Source organism: Balaenoptera physalus (assembly GCF_965194825.1).
Source record: "Balaenoptera physalus genome assembly, chromosome: 3".
Classification (NCBI taxonomy): domain Eukaryota; kingdom Metazoa; phylum Chordata; class Mammalia; order Artiodactyla; family Balaenopteridae; genus Balaenoptera; species Balaenoptera physalus.
Genome location: NC_138890.1, coordinates 59585304 through 59605790, shown reverse-complemented (window position 1 = coordinate 59605790; position 20487 = coordinate 59585304). Strand labels below are relative to the sequence as shown.

Sequence of the window (20487 nt, the reverse complement as noted above, 5' to 3'; positions counted from 1 at the left end):
AAAACTCAATACCGTCAACCAACATATTTATAGAACACCCACCCAACAACTCCAGAATACACATCCTTTTCAAATGCTCAGAGAACATATACAAGACAGACCATGTAAACAAGTCCATAATACAAACTTCAACCAATTTTTAAAAATTTAAATCATACAGCATGGGTTCTCCAACCACAATGGAATCAAACTAAAAATCAATAACAGAAAAATAACAGGAAAATCTTCAAACACTTGGAAACTAAACACACTTCTAACTAATCTATGGGTCAAACAAAGTCTCAAGGGAAATTTTTCAAATATATTGAAGTGAATGATCTTCCCCAACCATTTCAGATTTCAAATGTGTTTAGCATCAAACTGTTTATATTTTAAAACTTTTCTGCAGCATATATCACATCAGTTGAAAGGTTTTCATAAGTTATTGGCTTATATATCATTTCTATCTTTTCCCTGAATAATTGTGTTTTTCCTTGCATATAACTAAATTTAGAAAGATTTCCAAGAAGTTCAATTCATCCTTGAAGTTTAGTCTTTATCTTTCACTTTTAATAACTTGAAGATTTTTAAAATGTTATAATGGAATGAAAGGAAAACAAACACACGTGGCATATAAATGGAAATCAGCTTGATCAGCTATGCAACAGTTATAAGTTAACTAAATAAAATTAAGTTTAACACACTTTACAATGTTTCATCAGTTAAAGTACTATTTCAACTCATTGGTAATAATACAACTAAATTAATCTTGAAATGGTCACTTCAAATTAGCATACATGAGCAAAAAAGAGCATGGGACATGGTGATTTTTTACATTGTTTACCTTTCTGTGTTGTGTCCAGAGGAGACCAATATTTTGCCACCTAATTATTAAAATTAACCTGGAAAATATAATTAAGACAGCTCCCAGTGAATCATGGAAACGTTCATTATCTTTAACACTGATGGATCCATTTGTTAAAAATGATACAGTTAAGATTGGTGCATTTCAATTTGTGTAAACATTACCTTAAGAAAAGAACTATGCAGTACTGGCACAAAAACAAATATAAATCAATGGAACAGGATAGAAAGCCCAGAGATAAACCCACGCACATATGGTAACCTTATCTTTGATAAAGGAGGCAGGAATATACAGTGGAGAAAAGACAGCCTCTTCAATAAGTGGTACTGGGAAAACTGGACAGCTACATGTAAAAGAATGAAATTAGAACACTCCCTAACACCATACACAAAAATAAACTCAAAATGGATTGAAGACCTAAATGTAAGGCCAGACACTATAAAACTCTTAGAGGAAAACATAGGCAGAACACTCTATGACATAAATCACAGCAAGATCCTTTTTGACCCACCTCCTAGAGAAATGGAAATAAAAACAAAAATAAACAAATGGGACCTAATGAAACTTAAAAGCTTTTGCACAGCAAAGGAAACCATAAACAAGATGAAAAGACAACCCTCAGAATGGGAGAAAGTATTTGCAAATGAAGCAACTGACAAAGGATTAATCTCCAAAATTTACAAGCAGCTCATGCAGCTCAATATCAAAAAAACAACCAACCCAATCCAAAAATGGGCAGAAGACCTAAATAGACATTTCTCCAAAGAAGATATACAGATTGCCAACAAACACATGAAAGAATGCTCAACATCGTTAATCATTAGGGAAATGCAAATCAAAACTACAGTGAGATATCATCTCACACCGGTCAGAATGGCCATCATCAAAAAATCTACAAACAATAAATGCTGGAGAGGGTGTGGAGAAAAGGGAACCCTCTTGCACTGTTGGCGGGAATGTAAATTGATACAGCCACTATGGAGAACAGTATGGAGTTTCCTTAAAAAACTAAAAATATAACTACCATACGACCCAGCAATCCCACTACTGGGCATATACCCTGAGAAAACCATAATTCAAAAAGTGTCATGTACCACAATGTTCATTGCAGCTCTATTTATAATAGCCAGGACATGGAAGCAACCTAAGTGTCCATCAACAGATGAATGGATAAAGAAGATGTGGCACATATATACAATGGAATATTACTCAGCCATAAAAAGAAATGAAATTGAGTTATTTGTAGTGAGGTGGATGGACCTACAGTCTGTCATACAGAGTGAAGTAAGTCAGAGAAAAACAAATACTGTATGCTAACACATATATATGGAATCTAAAAAACAAACAAACAAAATGTTCATGAAGAACCTAGGGGCAAGACGGGAATAAAGACACAGACCTACTAGGGAATGGACTTCAGGATATAGGGAGGGGGAAGGGTAAGCTGGGACAAAGTGAGAGAGTGGCATGGACATATATACACTACCAAATGTAAAATAGATAGCTAGCGGGAAGCAGCCGCATAGCACAGGGAGATGAGCTCAGTGCTTTGTGACCACCTAGAGGGGTGGGATGGGGGGGTGGGAGGGAGGGAGACGCAAGAGGGAAGAGATATGGGGATATATGTATATATATAACTGATTCACTTTGTTATAAAGCAGAAACTAACACACCATTGTAAAGCAATTATACTCCAATAAAGATGTTCAAAAAAGAAAAAAAGAAAAGAACTTTACAAAAAAAAACATTGAGTGGGAGGCATAAAGGGGAGGAAAAAGTACAGATGAAACAAGACAGAATGTTGTGAAGCTGGGTGATGTGTACATGCAAGTTTATGCTGTTTACTTTGTATATGTTGAAGTTTTTCCATAATAAAGACTTGAAATGAATTATTCCTTGTGAGACGTTTATAAAAGCAAAGTCAATTCAACTCTAGCCAATCAAATCAAAGCAACTGAGAAGCATTTTCCTGATGGAATCTAATGTAATCCACTTTCCAAAAAGGCAGTTTCTTCACATACCCAACTGATATCTTTTGGGGTTACATTAAGATACTATCTTCTTGGGGCTTCCCTGGTGGTGCAGTGGTTAAGAATCCGCCTGCCAATGCAGGGGACAAGGGTTCGAGCCCTGGCCTGGGAAGATCCCACATGCCGCGGAGCAACTAAGCCTGTGCGCCACAGCTACTGAGCTTGCACTCTAGAGCCCATGAGCCACAACTACTGAGCCCTCGTGCCACAACTACTGAAGCCCGCAGGCCTGAGAGCCCGTGCTCTGCAACAAGAGAAGCCACCACAATGAGAAGCCCGCGCACCGCAATGAAGAGTAGCTCGCCACAACTAGAGAAAGCCCGTGCACAGCAACAAAGACCCAACACAGCCCCCCCAAAAAAACAGTTAAAAAAAAAAGAGGGGCTTCCCTGGTGGCGCAGTGGTTAAGAATCCACCTGCCAATGCAGGGGACATGGGTTCGAGCCCTGGTCCAGGAAGATCCCACATGCCGTGGAGCAACTAAGCCTGTGCACCACAATTATTGAGCCTGCGCTCTAGAGCCCACGAGCCACAACTACTGAAGCCCCCGCGCCTAGAGCCCGTGCTCTGCAACCAGAGAAGCCACCGCAATGAGAAGCTCGCTCAGGGCAACGAAGAGTAGCCTCCGCTTGCCACAACTAGAGAAAGCCCGCGTGCAGCAACGAAGTTCCAACGCAGCCAAAAATAAATAAATAAAATAAGTTTTAAAAAAAGAGAAAACCAAAGAAGATAACAAAAAGATACTATCTTCTTTCTCTCTATCATAACAGGTAATGCTCTCACAGACACTTCAATGATCTAACTTGATTTTTTACACATACTGTACTGCTAATAATTAAGATTTGCTTTAAAATGAAAAAATAATTTAATAAGCTGTATTTGAGGCTGGCTGCAGGCAAACAGAGTGAATAAAGGACTCTGTGAATGCCAGGGATGCCATTAAGTTGGAATCAGAACTCAGACTGCCCACTGAAAGGAGGAAGCATTTAGGATTGAGCTAGAAATAATTTTGTTTCAGAGAAGAAACTAAACCCATCCATGATGTTTATGATTGTTGGTTTTACTTCATCAGTGTATCTTGTTATTCAGCTCCTCAAGCAAGTCTGTTCTCAGTAACATTTATCAAGTGAAACAAAATGATCTTAATTTTATCCTTCTGAGTAGATAGAGGTGCTTTTCAACTACAAAATGACTTAATCTGTTCAGTTTAGATTTATTTAGCTTTATTTATTTTAGCTAGAGTTGAAGTATTTTGAAAAATATCCTCATTTTTAATCCTCCATTATTCACTCCTTACCTGAAGTGAATTTTGCTTGAACTCAATTTATTTCACCTCTCAATAAATATGAAATCATTCTTAAATGAATTATGTTTGGTGTATTTTGTGTACTCAGATATGCACTGACCCATTTAATGTATTCTCAGGAAGTTTAGAGATACATTTCCCAATTTATCTGAGCAGAAATTGGTGAGCTGTGAATGAATATAGCCATGATGAACCACCATTGAATTCCAGGGTATCCACTCAAATATAATTCACCTTTCACACTACCTTATTTGGTCTATATTTATAGGACCTAGTGTCATCCTTGTTGTGAGAGACTGGTAGAGGTGATTCTTGAATGTTTGTTTTCTGCATTGCATATGCTCTTACAACAGGGCAATATATTTGGACCTTGACTAATTACTTAATATAGTAGGGAAATTTGACCAAAAAGTTACAATAAAATGAACAACACTAATAAAATAATGACCATTTCTACCCATAAAAAAATGAAGGGAATCCTAAAATGCTTACTTATGACAGATACCTGATTGCTCCTAGTTCCTCTTTTAAATACTTTAATTTGATTAGATACTTCTATCATAAGTATTTCTTGGCCTCTATTTTCCTAATAGCCTAATTATTCCCTTTACTGTGCAGGTGTGCCCACAAAACAAAGTATGTTGTTCATATCATTTTATTAGCCATATAATTTAGAGAAAGGATTGTGTATTTTAAGATTGGTCTTGCTAACCAACTTTTACATTTTGTATAGTTTGTTGATGGGACAATTAAATAGTATACTTGGATTCAGAAATTACACTACTCCTCAGAGATAAACTGCACTGCCAATGAATAAAAGTTGGTTATAGGAAGTTTACATTACCTGAGGGAATGATTCTTAAATGTGTTAGTTCGCATCAGAATCACTTAAGAAGTAAGACTGAAGTGCAGATTTCTGTTAGTACTGCCAGAGAATTTGATTCAAGTTCTGGAGGGGAGCTCAGGAGTTGACTTTGAAAAAACACCCTGAGACTCCCAGGTAAGTCTTTATGCATGTGTTTCACACACTACAGTTTGAGAAACACTGACTTTTTAAAAAACCTTTTAATGCTCAGATTTTGGATGTGGTGTTGACCTGCAGCACCCCACGAAGTTATTAATTTGAACGCATGGTGGCAGTGCAGGCTAAGAGAGTGGATACAAGCTCTGCATTCAGTGGACTCCATTTCACGGAGAAACCCAAGAAAAAAAATACAGAACACACAGCTAAAGCTAAGATAGAAGTGTTCGGGGAGCAGTCGCCACCAGACAAATTATAAGAACGAATTTGAAATTTTATAGCAGACATTTTGGAGGGTCAACAGTGGACGTGGTGATTGGGATTGGAAAAGGATTTTTCCTCTGGAACCAGACATAACAATGGAGATGGTGCAAACAAAAGTACATCATAAGAAAAGGCAAGTGGTGATCTTCATTATATTGATTATTTTGTGGGAGGCAGGTTCAGAATCGATTCAGTATTCTATACTGGAGGAGACAGAAAGTGGCACATTTGTGGCCAACCTGACAAAGGACCTGGGACTCAGGATGGGAGAGCTGGCTGCCCGGGCCGCCCAAGTTGTTTTTAAGGGGAATAGGCAGTATTTGCAGTTTGATCCAGAGACCTATGATTTGCTGCTAAATGAGAAACTGGACCGGGAGGAGCTGTGCGGCTCTACTGAGCCCTGTGTGGTACCCTTCCAAGTGTTACTGGAAAATCCCTTGCAGTTTTTTCAGGCTGCCTTGCTAATTAGAGATATAAATGACCACGCCCCAGAGTTCCCCGCTAGAGAAATGCTACTAAAAATATCCGAAATTACTATGCCAGGAAAGGTATTTCCTTTGAAAATGGCACAGGATTTAGACGCTGGTAGCAACAGCCTTCAGAGCTACAAAATCAGCTCCAATCCTCACTTCCACGTTCTCACTCGGAACCGCAAGGACGGCAGGAAGTCCCCAGAGCTGGTACTGGACAAGGCGTTGGACCGTGAGGAGCAGCCCGAGCTCAGGCTAATCCTCACAGCGCTGGATGGTGGGTCTCCGCCCCGGTCTGGGACCACAAAAATTCAGATTGTGGTCTTGGACATCAATGACAACACCCCCGAGTTTACTCAGGAGTTCTACGAGGCCCAAGTCCCTGAAAATAGCTCCCTGGGCTCTCTGGTTCTCACCGTCTCAGCGAGAGATTTAGACGCAGGATCTTTTGGGGAGGTATCTTATGCCCTATTTCAAGTCGATGATGTTAACCAACCCTTCGAAATAAACGCAAATACGGGAGAAATTCGACTGAGAAAGACACTGGATTTTGAGGAATTTCAATCATATCAGGTGGATGTTGAGGCCACAGATGGTGGGGGACTATCAGGAAAATGCTGTTTAGTCATCAAGGTCCTGGACGTGAATGACAATGCTCCCGAATTGACTATGTCGTCACTTACCAGCCCCATCCCTGAAAACCTGCCAGAGATCATAGTGGCAGTTTTCACTGTATCAGATGCAGATTCTGGACATAACCAACAGGTTACTTGTTCTATAGATGACAATCTCCCCTTTCTTCTAAAACCATCCGTTGAAAATTTCTACACCTTGGTAACAGAAGGAGCGCTGGACAGAGAGAGCAGAGCCGAGTACAACATCACCATCACCGTCACTGACATGGGAACCCCCAGGCTGAAAACCGAGCACAACATAACCGTGCTGGTGTCCGACGTCAACGACAACGCCCCCGCCTTCACCCAGACCTCCTACACCCTGTCCGTCCGCGAGAACAACAGCCCCGCCCTGCACATCGGCACCGTCCGCGCCACAGACAGAGACGCGGGCGCCAACGCCCAGGTCACCTACTCGCTGCTGCCGCCCCTCGACCCGCACGTGCCCCTGGCCTCCCTGGTGTCCATCAACCCGGACAACGGCCACCTGTTCGCCCTGAGGTCCCTGGACTACGAGGCCCTGCGGGCGTTCGAGTTCCGCGTGGGCGCCGCCGACCGCGGCTCGCCCGCGCTCAGCAGCCAGGCGCTGGTGCGCGTGCTCGTGGCGGACGAGAACGACAACGCGCCCTTCGTGCTGTACCCGCTGCAGAACGCCTCGGCGCCCTGCACCGAGCTGGTGCCCAGGGCGGCCGAGGCGGGCTACCTGGTGACCAAGGTGGTGGCGGTGGACGGCGACTCGGGCCAGAACGCCTGGCTCTCGTACCAGCTGCTCAAGGCCACGGAGCCCGGGCTGTTCGGCGTGTGGGCGCACAACGGCGAGGTGCGCACGGCCCGGCTGCTGAGCGAGCGCGACGCGGCCAAGCACAGGCTGGTGGTGCTGGTCAAGGACAACGGCGAGCCGCCGCTGTCGGCCAGCGTCACGCTGCACGTGCTGCTGGTGGACGGCTTCTCGCAGCCCTACCTGCCGGCCCCGGAAGCGGAAGCGGCGGACGCGGCGCCGGCCGCCCCGCTCACCGTCTACCTGGTGGTCGCCTTGGCGTCGGTGTCGTCGCTCTTCCTCTTCTCGGTGCTGGTGTTCATCGCGGTGCGGCTGTGCAGGCGGGGCGGGGCGGCCTCGGTGGGTCGTTGCTCGGTGCCCGAGGGCCCCTTTCCGGGCCACCTGGTGGACGTCAGCGGCACGGGGACCCTGTCCCAGAGCTACCAGTACGAGGTGTGTCTGACGGGAGGCCCTGGGACCAGCGAGTTCAAGTTTCTGAAACCTATTCACCCTAACTTCCCTCCCCAGGGCACTGGGAGGGAAATGGAGGAAAACCCCACCGTTCGGAATAGTTTCCTGTTCAGTTAAGTATCGGATTATTCTATTAAACCCTACTTAATAAGTTGGAAATCTCTTTTAATTTAAACCTACATGTTTTAATGCATATTATTGACGGTCCGTTTTCCTGATTATTTTATTACTGTTCCTTAGGGTGAAATTTTTAAAAATCAGGTACTGGGTATGCACAGTATTTTCCCTATATTATCGTTAGTAGGTTTTAGAAATTACTCTCACTCAAGTATATTTGAAAATTTGAACAAAAGTAAATTTTTATTTGCATTATTTAAAAATTTTTTAATTGAATAATCTATCCTTTTTACAAAAATTATATTCCCAAGTCCTTAAGATTGTATTTCTAAGTAGTGGTGACAATTGTCATCACTACTGCTATGTAGGGGAAAAGTTTTAATGTATTTAATATTATTTAATCAGATATTTAAAATTTTAATGTAATTGATATTATTGAATGTATCTGATATTATTTAAAATGGAATTGGGCTTAACTAAATTATATTTAGCTGTGTTCTGTGTCCAAATAAGTGAACTATCATCGCTCTTTTGTCAGGGATAATTACCAATCAATTCAATGAGTGTAGGGAACACTTACTGTTTTGTATTCTCAATATAAGTTTGGGGTAACTAAAGTGTGGAAAACTAAAGATAAACACTAAAGATGGCTAAATGCTAAAATAGTCATTCATATTTATGTGTATTTCAGTATACCACAATAGTCAATACATATTTTCTATGAATATAGACTTAACGAAATTGTCAACACATTAAATTAGTTTGTGAGCTTCATGTAAGAATATGCTGGCCTTTTTAAAACAACACCAAGCCAATTATAAATGCTTAATAAATATTTGCTAAATGTTATTAACATTCCAATAGCGAATTTAAAAAAAATAACTTTCAAGGAATTAGTAATACTAATATTCTCTTTACAATATAGTATCCTTGCCAATAAGTGAAATTATTAAATATCACTGTTTTAACTTTCCTTCTAAACAGAAAACATCCTTGCTCACCCTAATCTCTATTACAGAATATAAAGTGCTTGAAAGTACATTTTATCTCCTTGTCTTTGTCTAACAGTTTGCAAGTTCAGAGGTATTTTTGGTAAAATCCGAATTTTACTTTTCAAACTCCTCCTCCTTCTATATGTGTGATACCTGCCAAGACCTAAGTAAGTTATGAGTAGCAGGTTACTAGCTAATGTCAGATTTTTCCCTTCCAGTGCTGTGTATGCACCATTTATCTTTATCAACCACAAAATCATTTACTTTCACAATTTAACCCATATTTGGTTTTATTTTTGTTGGTTATATTTGTAGTATTTTATGAAATAGCCTTCTTTACAAGGTCCCATCAAAGTCTGGCAGTGACAGCTGAGTGAATATTTTCTTTTTATCCTTAATTAAAATGGAACTGGGCTTAACTAAATTATATTTAGCTGTGTTCTGTGTCCAAATAAATGAACTATCATGGCTCTTTTGTCAGGGATGATTACTGCTCAATTCAATGAGTGTAGGGAACACTTACTGTTTTGTATTCCCAGATATTTCCCCTCTCCTCCTCCATTCTTCTTTGGGGGAACTGCTTCTGCTTTTTAAAAAATTATTATTAATTTATTTATTTTTGGCCGTGTTGGGTCTTCGTTTCTGTGCGAGGGCTTTCTCTAGTTGCGGCAAGCGGGGGCCACTCTTCATCGCGATGCGCGGGCCTCTCACTATCGCGGCCTCTCTTGTTGGGAGCACAGGCTCCAGACGCTCAGGCTCAGTAGTTGTGGCTCACAGGCCTAGTTGCTTCGCGGCATGTGGGATCTTCCCAGACCAGGGCTCGAACCCGTGTTCCCTGCATTGGCACGCAGATTCTCTGCCACTGCGCCACCAGGGAAGCCCTGCTTCTGCTATTCTTACTCCAACCACATGGCTTTACTTGTTGCACTGGATTTTTTCAGTAACCCCATCTGCCCAGTCCCAGAGGGTGTACACTGGGATGGGCCCTGTCCAATGCTGACAGGTCAAAACCCTTCCCTAGAAAGTATATCTTTGACTTAATTGGCTTTATTGCCTTCTTCATGTTTGCCCAAAGACATTGCCTGAATTCAGAACTTACTGATTTCCAATAAAACAAATGGCCATTTCTTCTCAACTTTAGTGAGTTATGCACACAATGAGTTTATGAAGGAAAAAAAATTCCCCAAGGTTATGTATACAGAGACTGAAAAGAAATCACATTTTTCAGAAGTTACAGGCACACTTCAATTTGATTGGGAGTAGAAACTGGATTTAAAATTTTATAACTTCTAACACGATAGAACAAATTAGTATTTTTGTAATAGAATGTAAGCTCCTGAGAGCAAGAATTTTTGTGTTTAATTTACCGCTTTATCCTGAGAAGCTAGAAAAATTCCTGCACAGAGAAATACTTATTAAATAAATAAATAAATGTGTCTTGAGCCCAGTTTTGTCTACTGAACTTGTACCTTTATAGGGAAGATGAATATATAGATAAATAGGTATTACTTTGCTCTCACAACTGTTGTTAGATACCTGAACAAAACTGCATCACAGGTGAGGGGGAAAGGAGTTTATAACACTCTATGACCCAAAAGGTGTTCAATGCAGTTTAGCTATTATTACATTACTCTTTGAAATAAAGACTACCTGAAGTTGTGAAGCAGAACGCTTGGTGGCGCTGCAGGCTAAGAGAGTGAAAAACTGTCGCGGCATGCTCCCAGACTGGATAAAAACCGATCCGTTTCTGGCAGCTCACAAAGGAAACATTTACACTGGTGGGTAAAGAAGATTTCAGAGAGGCAGGTATCCCCCTGTCAGCCAGTGTTAAGAGCTAACTCAAGATTGCTGAACCAAGATAGCAGAGTTGGCTGCAAAGCAATTATTTTGTGATTAAATACTGCATCTTTTAGACCCGGAGGAACCATGGAGACGCCGCTACCCAAAGCGACGCAAAAAAGGCAAGTGACTGCCATTATTATTCTATTACTATTGTGGGAGGTGGGTGGTGCGGTCATTAAGTATTCCATTCTAGAAGAGAGACACAGCGGCTCATTTGTGGCCAACCTAGCAAAAGATCTGGGGTTGGGCTTAGGAGAGCTGGCCTCGCGGGGCGCCCGGATTCTTTCCAAAGGGAATAAACAGCATTTGCAAGTCGAGCACAAGAGTGGGAATTTGCTCCTAAAAGAAAAACTGGACCGGGAAGAGTTGTGCGGTGACGTGGATCCATGTATACTGCATTTCCAGGTGTTACTGAAAAACCCGGTGCAGTTTATTCAAGGTGAATTACAGCTCCAAGACGTAAATGACCATGCCCCTGAGTTCCTGGAAAATGAAATCCTCCTGAAAATCTCAGAAAGTAGCCATACAGGGACCGCATTTCCTTTGAAAATAGCTCAAGATTTAGATGTGGGCAGTAACACAGTTCAGAACTACACAATTAGCACCAACTTCCATTTCCACATTTTCACTCGAAATCGCAGCGATGGCAGGAAATACCCGGAGCTGGTGTTGGACAAAGAGCTGGACCGTGAGGAGCAGCCAGAACTCAGGTTAACCCTCACGGCGCTGGATGGTGGGTCACCGCCAAAGACTGGGACTTCCCAGGTTCTCATCATGGTCCTGGACATAAATGACAACGCCCCTGAATTTGCTCGGCAGCTCTACGAGGTGCAGGTCCCAGAGAACAGCCCTATAGGCTCCCTTGTCATCACTGTCTCTGCCAGAGATTTGGATGCTGGGACCTACGGAGAGCTCTCCTACTCATTTTTCCAATCCTCAAATCAAGTCATTCAGGCCTTTGAAGTCAACACAGTCACGGGGGATATTCGATTAAAAAAAATGTTGGATTTTGAGGAAATTCGATCTTACCGTATGGAAATTGAGGCCTCAGACGGCGGGGGTCTTTCAGGAAAATGCACTGTAGCCATAGAAGTGACGGATGTAAACGACAACGCCCCTGAATTGACCATGTCATTACTCATGAATGATATCCCAGAAAACACCCCTGACACTGTGGTCGCTATTTTCGGAATTTCAGATCCAGACGCCGGGGACAATGGCAAAATGATGTGTTACATCCAAGACCATCTCCCCTTCCTTCTGAAAATTACTGTAGAAAATTTCTACACCTTGGTAACAGAAGGAGCGCTGGACAGAGAGAGCAGAGCCAAGTACAACATCACCATCACCGTCACTGACATGGGAACCCCCAGGCTGAAAACCGAGCACAACATAACCGTGCTGGTGTCCGACGTCAACGACAACGCCCCCGCCTTCACCCAGACCTCCTACACCCTGTCCGTCCGCGAGAACAACAGCCCCGCCCTGCACATCGGCACCGTCCGCGCCACAGACAGAGACGCGGGCGCCAACGCCCAGGTCACCTACTCGCTGCTGCCGCCCCTCGACGCGCACGTGCCCCTGGCCTCCCTGGTGTCCATCAACCCGGACAACGGCCACCTGTTCGCCCTGAGGTCCCTGGACTACGAGGCCCTGCGGGCGTTCGAGTTCCGCGTGGGCGCCGCCGACCGCGGCTCGCCCGCGCTCAGCAGCCAGGCGCTGGTGCGCGTGCTCGTGGCGGACGACAACGACAACGCGCCCTTCGTGCTGTACCCGCTGCAGAACGCCTCGGCACCCTGCACCGAGCTGGTGCCCAGGGCGGCCGAGGCGGGCTACCTGGTGACCAAGGTGGTGGCGGTGGACGGCGACTCGGGCCAGAACGCCTGGCTCTCGTACCAGCTGCTCAAGGCCACGGAGCCCGGGCTGTTCGGCGTGTGGGCGCACAACGGCGAGGTGCGCACGGCCCGGCTGCTGAGCGAGCGCGACGCGGCCAAGCACAGGCTGGTGGTGCTGGTCAAGGACAACGGCGAGCCGCCGCTGTCGGCCAGCGTCACGCTGCACGTGCTGCTGGTGGACGGCTTCTCGCAGCCCTACCTGCCGGCCCCGGAAGCGGAAGCGGCGGACGCGGCGCCGGCCGCCCCGCTCACCGTCTACCTGGTGGTCGCCTTGGCGTCGGTGTCGTCGCTCTTCCTCTTCTCGGTGCTGGTGTTCGTCGCGGTGCGGCTGTGCAGGCGGGGCGGGGCGGCCTCGGTGGGTCGCTGCTCGGTGCCCGAGGGCCCCTTTCCGGGCCACCTGGTGGACGTCAGCGGCACGGGGACCCTGTCCCAGAGCTACCAGTACGAGGTGTGTCTGATGGGAGGCTCTGGGACCAGGGAGTTAAAGTGTCTGAAACCTCTTGTCCCCAACATCATGGGTGAAGGTGTTGGTACGGACACCGAGGATAACTCCAACTTTAGAAACCATTTTGGGTTCAATTAAGAATCTCACTTGACAAGACGTGATAAATGATCATATTCAGTAATGTATTAATTTCCAACCCTTTCACATAGAGCTTACATACTCACTCATTCGTAAGTTTTGTCATATTTATAGTTTGAAGTATTTTACATTCGGAATCTCTAGGTGTTTTTTATTGTTGCTGTCTTTTTTTTTTTTTTTTAAGCCCTTCAAATTTTGCATGTGAGATGAGACATGAAATGGTGAAATGGTGTTTCTCAGTTTTTTGGTGGTCAGATTTTGTAAGTCACAAATGTTTTCGGGTTCCTGATATTTGAGATTGTTCGTTGATATCTTGTTATGACTAAGAGAATTGTGTTTTACGATTATCATAGCATGTCAGGCTATTGTAAATGATGGCTTTTAGGTTTAAAAATAATTTTCACCTATGCAAAAAATTTTATGACCTCGAATATCGTTGGATTTCTGTAGTGTTGTTTTGAAAACACTATTGTCTTTCTTCAAATGAACTAATATTTTATCTGGATGTTTGCTGAGTATTTTCTTTCAAAATTGATATCATTATTTAGACCGTCTGCTATAATTTAAAAGGATTTAATCCCAGTTAAATAGAAAAAATGTTGGTAGAGTTATGATTTCTTTTTCATAATAAATGGTTTTTAGTATGCAAATAATGATTTTCATTCTTTTAAAATAATATGTAGTCACATGATTCAAACATATTCAATAAGAACAAGAAAGAAAGTGAATTAACACCATGATTCTCCCACTCATGAATAATTATCAATGTCATCATTCTAAAATATTTCTATGATGCTTATAAGTTACTAGCTGGATGGAAATAATTTTATAAAACCAATCTGTAAGAAACTGCTTTCTTTATAATTAAAACCATCAGATTTTACTGAAATATAATAAAAATAATATGAAACTATAGAACTTGCTTAAGCTTAGATAAATATTCCCTATAAGGTTAACAAACAGGAGTATGGTGCATATTAAGATATTAGCAATGATCAACTGCCTGCTGAAAAACGAGCAAATAAACATTCTTACACTTCCTCCTCTCCTCACCTTACTTTATACTTTTGTTGTATGTAGTTACCTTAACAATGTTTATAACATTTACAATGTATTTTAAAAGGATAATCTTCATAATTGTTTAGACATTTTATGTTTCAAATATTTAATTTGTCATACAACGCTACAACATTTTTCAAGTTTATTCAAGTCTGTCCAGAGGTAACAACTTTTGAACCTTTTGTTTTCTTCCCCCATGATATTTGCCTCCATATTTCTAAATAATATGCTTACAAAATGCTTTTTCTCAAATTTAAGTTTTAGATATTATCCATTTTCTTCCAAAGGGCACACACACAAACTTGCACATTTCTTCTACCCCATCCTCTCTCATACCAGTATCATTATTCTGTTTAAATAGTGTTTAAATAATTATGACTATGTAAATATCACTTAGACCCAAACCTCATATTGCTCTAAGATTTTTTTCTTTACTCTTAAGTTAATAATTGCCTCATTTTCCACTTTACTTACTTTTCTATGTACATATTTTAAAGTTATCCCCATACTTTCTAAAGTCTAAAGCTCCTCATTGTATTATTAAGCCCATAAAAAAAAACTCTCACTTCCATTATTTTTTCTTGGAGCTGTTGTGGAGCCACCCAGACCCCTGCTCAATTGTACACTATTTTCTCTCTAGACCTACTCCACAGCTGGCAGTTTGGGATTTGCTATACCCTTCATCCTGGAAATTTCTTTTCTCTCTCTCATGTGTTTGATTTCATTTTCTGCATTTGTTATGTCTTCCTTTTTATTGGTTTACCCCCCTAAATTCCTGAAAAATACTTGGCGATAAATTTATTCAGAACTTGAACATCTGAAAATTCTGGATGCTATAAAATCAAATGTTGATTTGTTGATTTTGTTGGATGTGGAATTATAGGTGAGGAATTATTTGCTACTAGTATTTTGAAGGCATTGCTTCATTGTCTTCTAATCTCCAATGTTGAGATATTCAACATTCTGATTACCCATTTTTTCTGAGACCTATTTTTTCCCTAGATCCCTGGTTCTCAACTGGGGGCAAATTTGCCACCCAGCAACATCTGGTAATGTGTGGAAACAGTTTTGATTGTCACAAGTGGAGGAGATGGTGCTAGTGGCATCTGGTGGGTAGAGGCCAGGGATGCTGCTAAACATTCTACAATGCACGGGACAGCCCCCCTGCCCACAAAGGAGTATATGGTCCCAAATGCCAATAGTGTTTTAGCTGAGAAACCTCGCTCAAGATGAAATTAGGTCATTATATATTATCTCCATTGTTGTAGAATTTCTTAATTATGTGTCATAGTGTAAGAATTTTGTCGTTTATTGTGATAAATACCCAATGAGATTTGTCAATCTTGTGTAATGTGTTCTTTAGACTAAGACAGGATTTGGGATTTGTGTGTGTGTGTGTGTGTGTGTGTGTGTAATTTAAAAAATGATTTCCTCTATTCAGTGTTCTTTGTTTTCTTATTCTGTAACTCTTGATAGTTGTATAGTGACCTCCTTGGTTGATATTTAATTTTTCTTAACATTTCTCTATTTACTATTTTTGTCTTTATTTCCCTGAATTCTAATAGATTTTCTCAACCTATTTTTTAACCCTTCTGATTGAGTTTTAAACTTTTGCTATTATAGTTTTCCTCTCAAAAAGCTCTCTCTTGTTCTCTGAAGGTTCTTTCTATAGCTTTTTAGTTTTTAATTTTTAAATTGAGATGTAATTTACATACCCTAACAGTCACATTTTAAAGCTGTTCAGTGGTTTTTAGTATATTCAAACAGTTGTACAATCATTACCACTGTCTAATTCCAGGACATTTTCATCACCCTGAAAAGAAACCTGGTTCCCATTAGTGGTCACTTCCCCTTCCCTCCTCCCTCTAGCCTTCGGCAACCACTAATCAACTTTATGTCTCTATGGATTTGTCTGTTCTGGCTATTTCATATAAATGGAATCATACAACATGTAGACTTTTGGGTCTGTCTTCATTCACTTAGCATGTTTCCAAGGTTCATCCATGTCGTGGCACATATCAATACTTCATTCCTTTTTATGGCCAAATAATATTAATGTGGTATTGATGTACCACATTTTATCAGCTGATGGACGTTTGGGTTTGTTTCCACTTTTTCACTATTATGAATAATGCTGCTGTGAACATTCATGTACAAGTTTTTATGTGGATGTATGTTTTTGATCCTCTTGGGCATATACCCAGAATTAGAATTGCTAGGACATAAATACAGTTACTCTGTTTAACTTCTTAAGAACTGTCAAACTGTTTTCCAAAGTAACTGTACCGTTTACCATTCCCATTGACAGTGTAGGAGGGTTCCAGTTTCTCCTCACCAACACTTGTTATTTTCTTTTTGATTATAGCTATCCTAGATGGTGTGAAGTAGTATCTCATTGTGGTTTGGTTTGCATTTCCCAGATGGCAAATGATGTTGAGCATCTTTTCATTTGCTTATGGACCACCTGAATATCTTCTTTGGAGAAATATCCACTCAAATGCTTTGCACATTTAAAAATAGGATTTTGGTCTTTTTATTGTTGAGTTGGAGTAGTTCTTTATTCTGGATACTAGACCCTTATTAGACATATGATTTACAAATATTTTCTCCTATTCTGTGGTTTGTCTTTTAAATTTATTGATAGTATCCTTTGAAGTACAAAAGATTTTTTTATTTTAATGAAACCCAATTTATTTATTTTTTCCTTTGGTTGCTTATTATGCTTTTGGTGTCATATCTAAAACATCATTGCCTAATCCAAAGTCATGAAGATTTACACCTATGTTTTCTTCTAAGGGTTTTATAGTTTTAGCCCTTACACTTAGGTCTTTATCAATCAATGGCAGCCTTTTATTGTATCACAGAGACTTGGTCTTTTCTTATACCTCTGAAGATATTAATTTTAGGTTTTTAAATTTTTTCTTCTAATCCTAGCATTTCATTTTTCTTTAGTATTACTTTTATCCTCTTTGTCTTTGGTCTCCACCCTCATGTTAGAGACTTTCCTTTTTATGTATTATGCTGCTTGGCTGTCTGTTTTTTGTTTTTGTTTTTTTCCATGAGACAATAAAAAGCTGATTAGGCATTGCATGTTTGGGTGGGACTAGTTGAGTGGTGGATCTCACCTTAGGATAATTAAATAGGAAACAACATTTTGCTTGGGGACCAAAAGTTAATATCTGTAAATCTCTTCTCTTGGGCCTATGTTGTTTTCCAGAGAAGAATTCAGTAAGAATGGGGGTAGTGGTGGAAGGTATTATAAAAGAAGGCACTCAGCGCTCTGAGAGCTCGTTGGTTGGAAATGGGGTCTTAATCAGTATGTAGAATTTCTTTAATACTCTTCTCAATAAGGTCTCAGCCCTACCCTCAGTTGTGCTAGTGTCCCTCAGTCCAGCCCTGTCTATATAACATCTACAAATAGTGTACCTCCCATTTCCTGCCACTAAGAGAAAAGGGAGGATACCTTGCTTCAGTGATTGGGAAAGGAATTCTCAGAAACATGTAGTCCTTGTACAGATTTTCAGCCACTGTTGTTTTTAGCCTCTCTTTGGACCCTCAATATGAATCATTACTTTGGCTGGATTTGATTTTCTTATTAATCCTACCCACCTGCACCCCCACTTTCTACTCTCATTTGACAACAGAAAAAAGTAAAATCTGTCCATAACCAATTGTCTGTATACTTTGCATCTTCCAAAAATTTTAGTGACTTTTCTCCCCTGCTGTTTACTCTTCTATTCTTTTTGTCTTCATAGGTTCATTTATGTTAAACCTTTGCTCTCTATTGTTTAAATGAAGTTTCAGGGGGGAATTGAGATAAACTGGTATGCTCAAACTGGAAATGATATGCCATCCTTACTCTCAGTTATTTTATCCCAGCTTCCCCAAACCTGAATTATTTATAGTGCATCATCTCTTGGTTTACTGGATTTCATCAGGTGTAATCCTTTAGAGAAGAGTTTATACGTGCTGTATTTCTTGAATTATCACATGCTTGAGAAGTATTATTTAGCTGGGTATAAAATTCTTCAGTCAACTTTCTTCAGAGATTTGTTGATACCAAATATTACATTAACCCTTTCATCACAGTTTCTCAGTTCATCTATAAATTGACTGAATTTTATCCTTAAGTAGTTTTTTTCAATAAGCACTCATGAATGCTAATGCAATGTTTTATAAATTCTTTCCTGTTTGCTGCATTATTATCTTTGTACTTGAACATCTCGGCTAGGTATAACATTATTGAGCCATAATTTCTTTCCCTCAGAACCCTGAAGACATTTCCATTGTGTTCTGGTATTGAATGTTGATGAGGAGAAGTCTGAGGCTATTTTCTTCATCTGTAGATGACTTGCTTTCTACCCTTGAAATTCATTATCTTTATCAGGTTATGTCTTAATTTTGATACTTGTGTATTATCTTCCCTGAAGCTCAGTGTACCCTTTCAATCTGTTCTGTGCAGCTTCAAGTATGTCACTTATTTACTTATATATGGTAAGTATAAATGGTTTTTAAATCTGTCTGATAGTTGCCACATCTGAAGTTTGTATGGGTCTATTTCTGCTGTATTGTTTCTGATTCTTCTCATTTATGTTGTCTGTTTCTTTGTGTGAATTATATGGTTGACTGCACCTGAAAATTTATTTATAGGGTGTCCTCAAAGCCTTGGTTGCATGTTCCATCTTTCAAAAGTGGTTTTCATTTGTTTTAGCCAGGATAGAAACACTATAAATAGGGGACCATCACAAACCAAGTTATGGCTTAAGGTTTCTTGCAAGTCAACCTATGCAGATTCAAAATACAAACACACATGAGGCCCACTCCATAGCTACAATTTCCCAGGCATGTTTTCTCTTCTTTTTCTTCTGCTCTACTTAACACCAGGGAGCCTTCTATATAATTCCCTGGAGTTGAGGGGAGGGAGCAGGTTTAGATTTTTTTGGTGTTTACACTGTGTTTATATTGTGGATGTAGCCCTGTGGGGTCCCTTAAAATGGGGAGGATCTTCATGTAATATGCTGCACATCTGGCTGGCCCTGAGACTTGATTTATATTTCTTTGATCTCACATTGCTTCAAATCAAAGCCCAAGGGAAAATGTTTTCACATGCCCTGAAAGAATAATAAGTTTTGTTGTTTTGATATACTGTTTACCCTTCTATTACAGGCTTCCATCAAAAATTAGGCTATTTTTACCTCTTTAATATTTTAAGGTGATTTTTATTTTATTTCATTTCATTTTTTGGCTGGACCATGGGGCTTTCAGGATCTTAGTTCCCCAACCAGGGATCCAACCCGGGTCCCTGGCAGTGGAAGTGCGGAGTCCTAACCGTTGGACCGCCAGGGAATTCCCTAAAGTGATTTTTAAAAAGTCTTGTCCATCACTTTTTATTGTTTTCTACAGGAGGTTCATCTGAATTTTCATCAGTTTCAGAAATAAAAAGCTCTGCCTAATGTCTTTTCAATTTGAAGATTCAATTTTGCCATAATTTCAGTGACATATTAGGCTATTTTTTCTTTGAATCCATTGAATATAATGTTCCATTCATTGGGTATTCTGCCCAGTCAAATCAATGATCTCCCTTCCCCATTAAATTATAAGCTCCTCATGGAGAGAGCTGTTTTTCTACTGTGTTTAGAAAAATACATACTGAAGTAATTATGGATGAATGAGTATTGAATAAACTAATGAATAAATTTCAATCTGTTATTTTACTGTCTGGCTTTATAAACTTAAAAACTATAACAAGGGCTTCCCTGGTGGCGCAGTGGTTAAGAATCTGCCTGCCAATGCAAGGGACACAGGTTCGAGCCCTGGCCCGGGAAGATCCCACATGCCACGGAGCAACTAAGCCCGTGCGCCACAACTACTAAGCCTGAGCTCTAGAGCCTGCAAGCCACAACTACTGAGCCCATGTGCCACAACTACTGAAGCCTGCGTGCCTAGAGCCCATGCTCTGCAACAAGAGAAGCCATGACAATGAGAAGCCCGTGCACCACAATGAAGAATAGCCCCCGCTCACTGCAACTAGAGAAAGCCTGCACCCAGCAACGAAGACCCAACACACCCAAAAATTAAAAAATTAATTTATTAAAAAAAACTAACAAAATATTTTATTTATAAAATGCTTATATACTATTTACACTATTTGATACTTGCTTC

General features: G+C 40.8%; 3 protein-coding genes across 4 annotated transcripts in view; all 3 read left to right on the top strand.

Annotated features, from left to right (window-relative positions):
• The window catches only part of LOC309657110 (protocadherin beta-4), a 121103-nt gene that overhangs the window by 30249 nt on the left and 70367 nt on the right, over positions 1-20487 (top strand). The gene's annotated exons all lie outside the window — the stretch shown is intronic.
• Positions 3568-7988, top strand: LOC309657109 (protocadherin beta-6). Its single transcript, XM_082454152.1, has one exon. The coding sequence runs from the start codon at positions 5561-5563 to the stop codon at positions 7952-7954; it is 2394 nt and encodes a 797-aa protein (XP_082310278.1). The 5' UTR covers positions 3568-5560; the 3' UTR covers positions 7955-7988.
• Positions 10683-20179, top strand: LOC309657108 (protocadherin beta-17). The gene has a single exon (XM_082454151.1). It carries the CDS (start codon positions 10873-10875, stop codon positions 13264-13266), a length of 2394 nt encoding a protein of 797 aa, XP_082310277.1. The 5' UTR covers positions 10683-10872; the 3' UTR covers positions 13267-20179.

Coding starts and splice junctions, on each gene's coding strand:
- LOC309657109 (XM_082454152.1), top strand. CDS start 5,561: ATGGAGATGGTGCAAACAAAAGTACATCATAAGAAAAGGCAAGTGGTG.
- LOC309657108 (XM_082454151.1), top strand. CDS start 10,873: ATGGAGACGCCGCTACCCAAAGCGACGCAAAAAAGGCAAGTGACTGCC.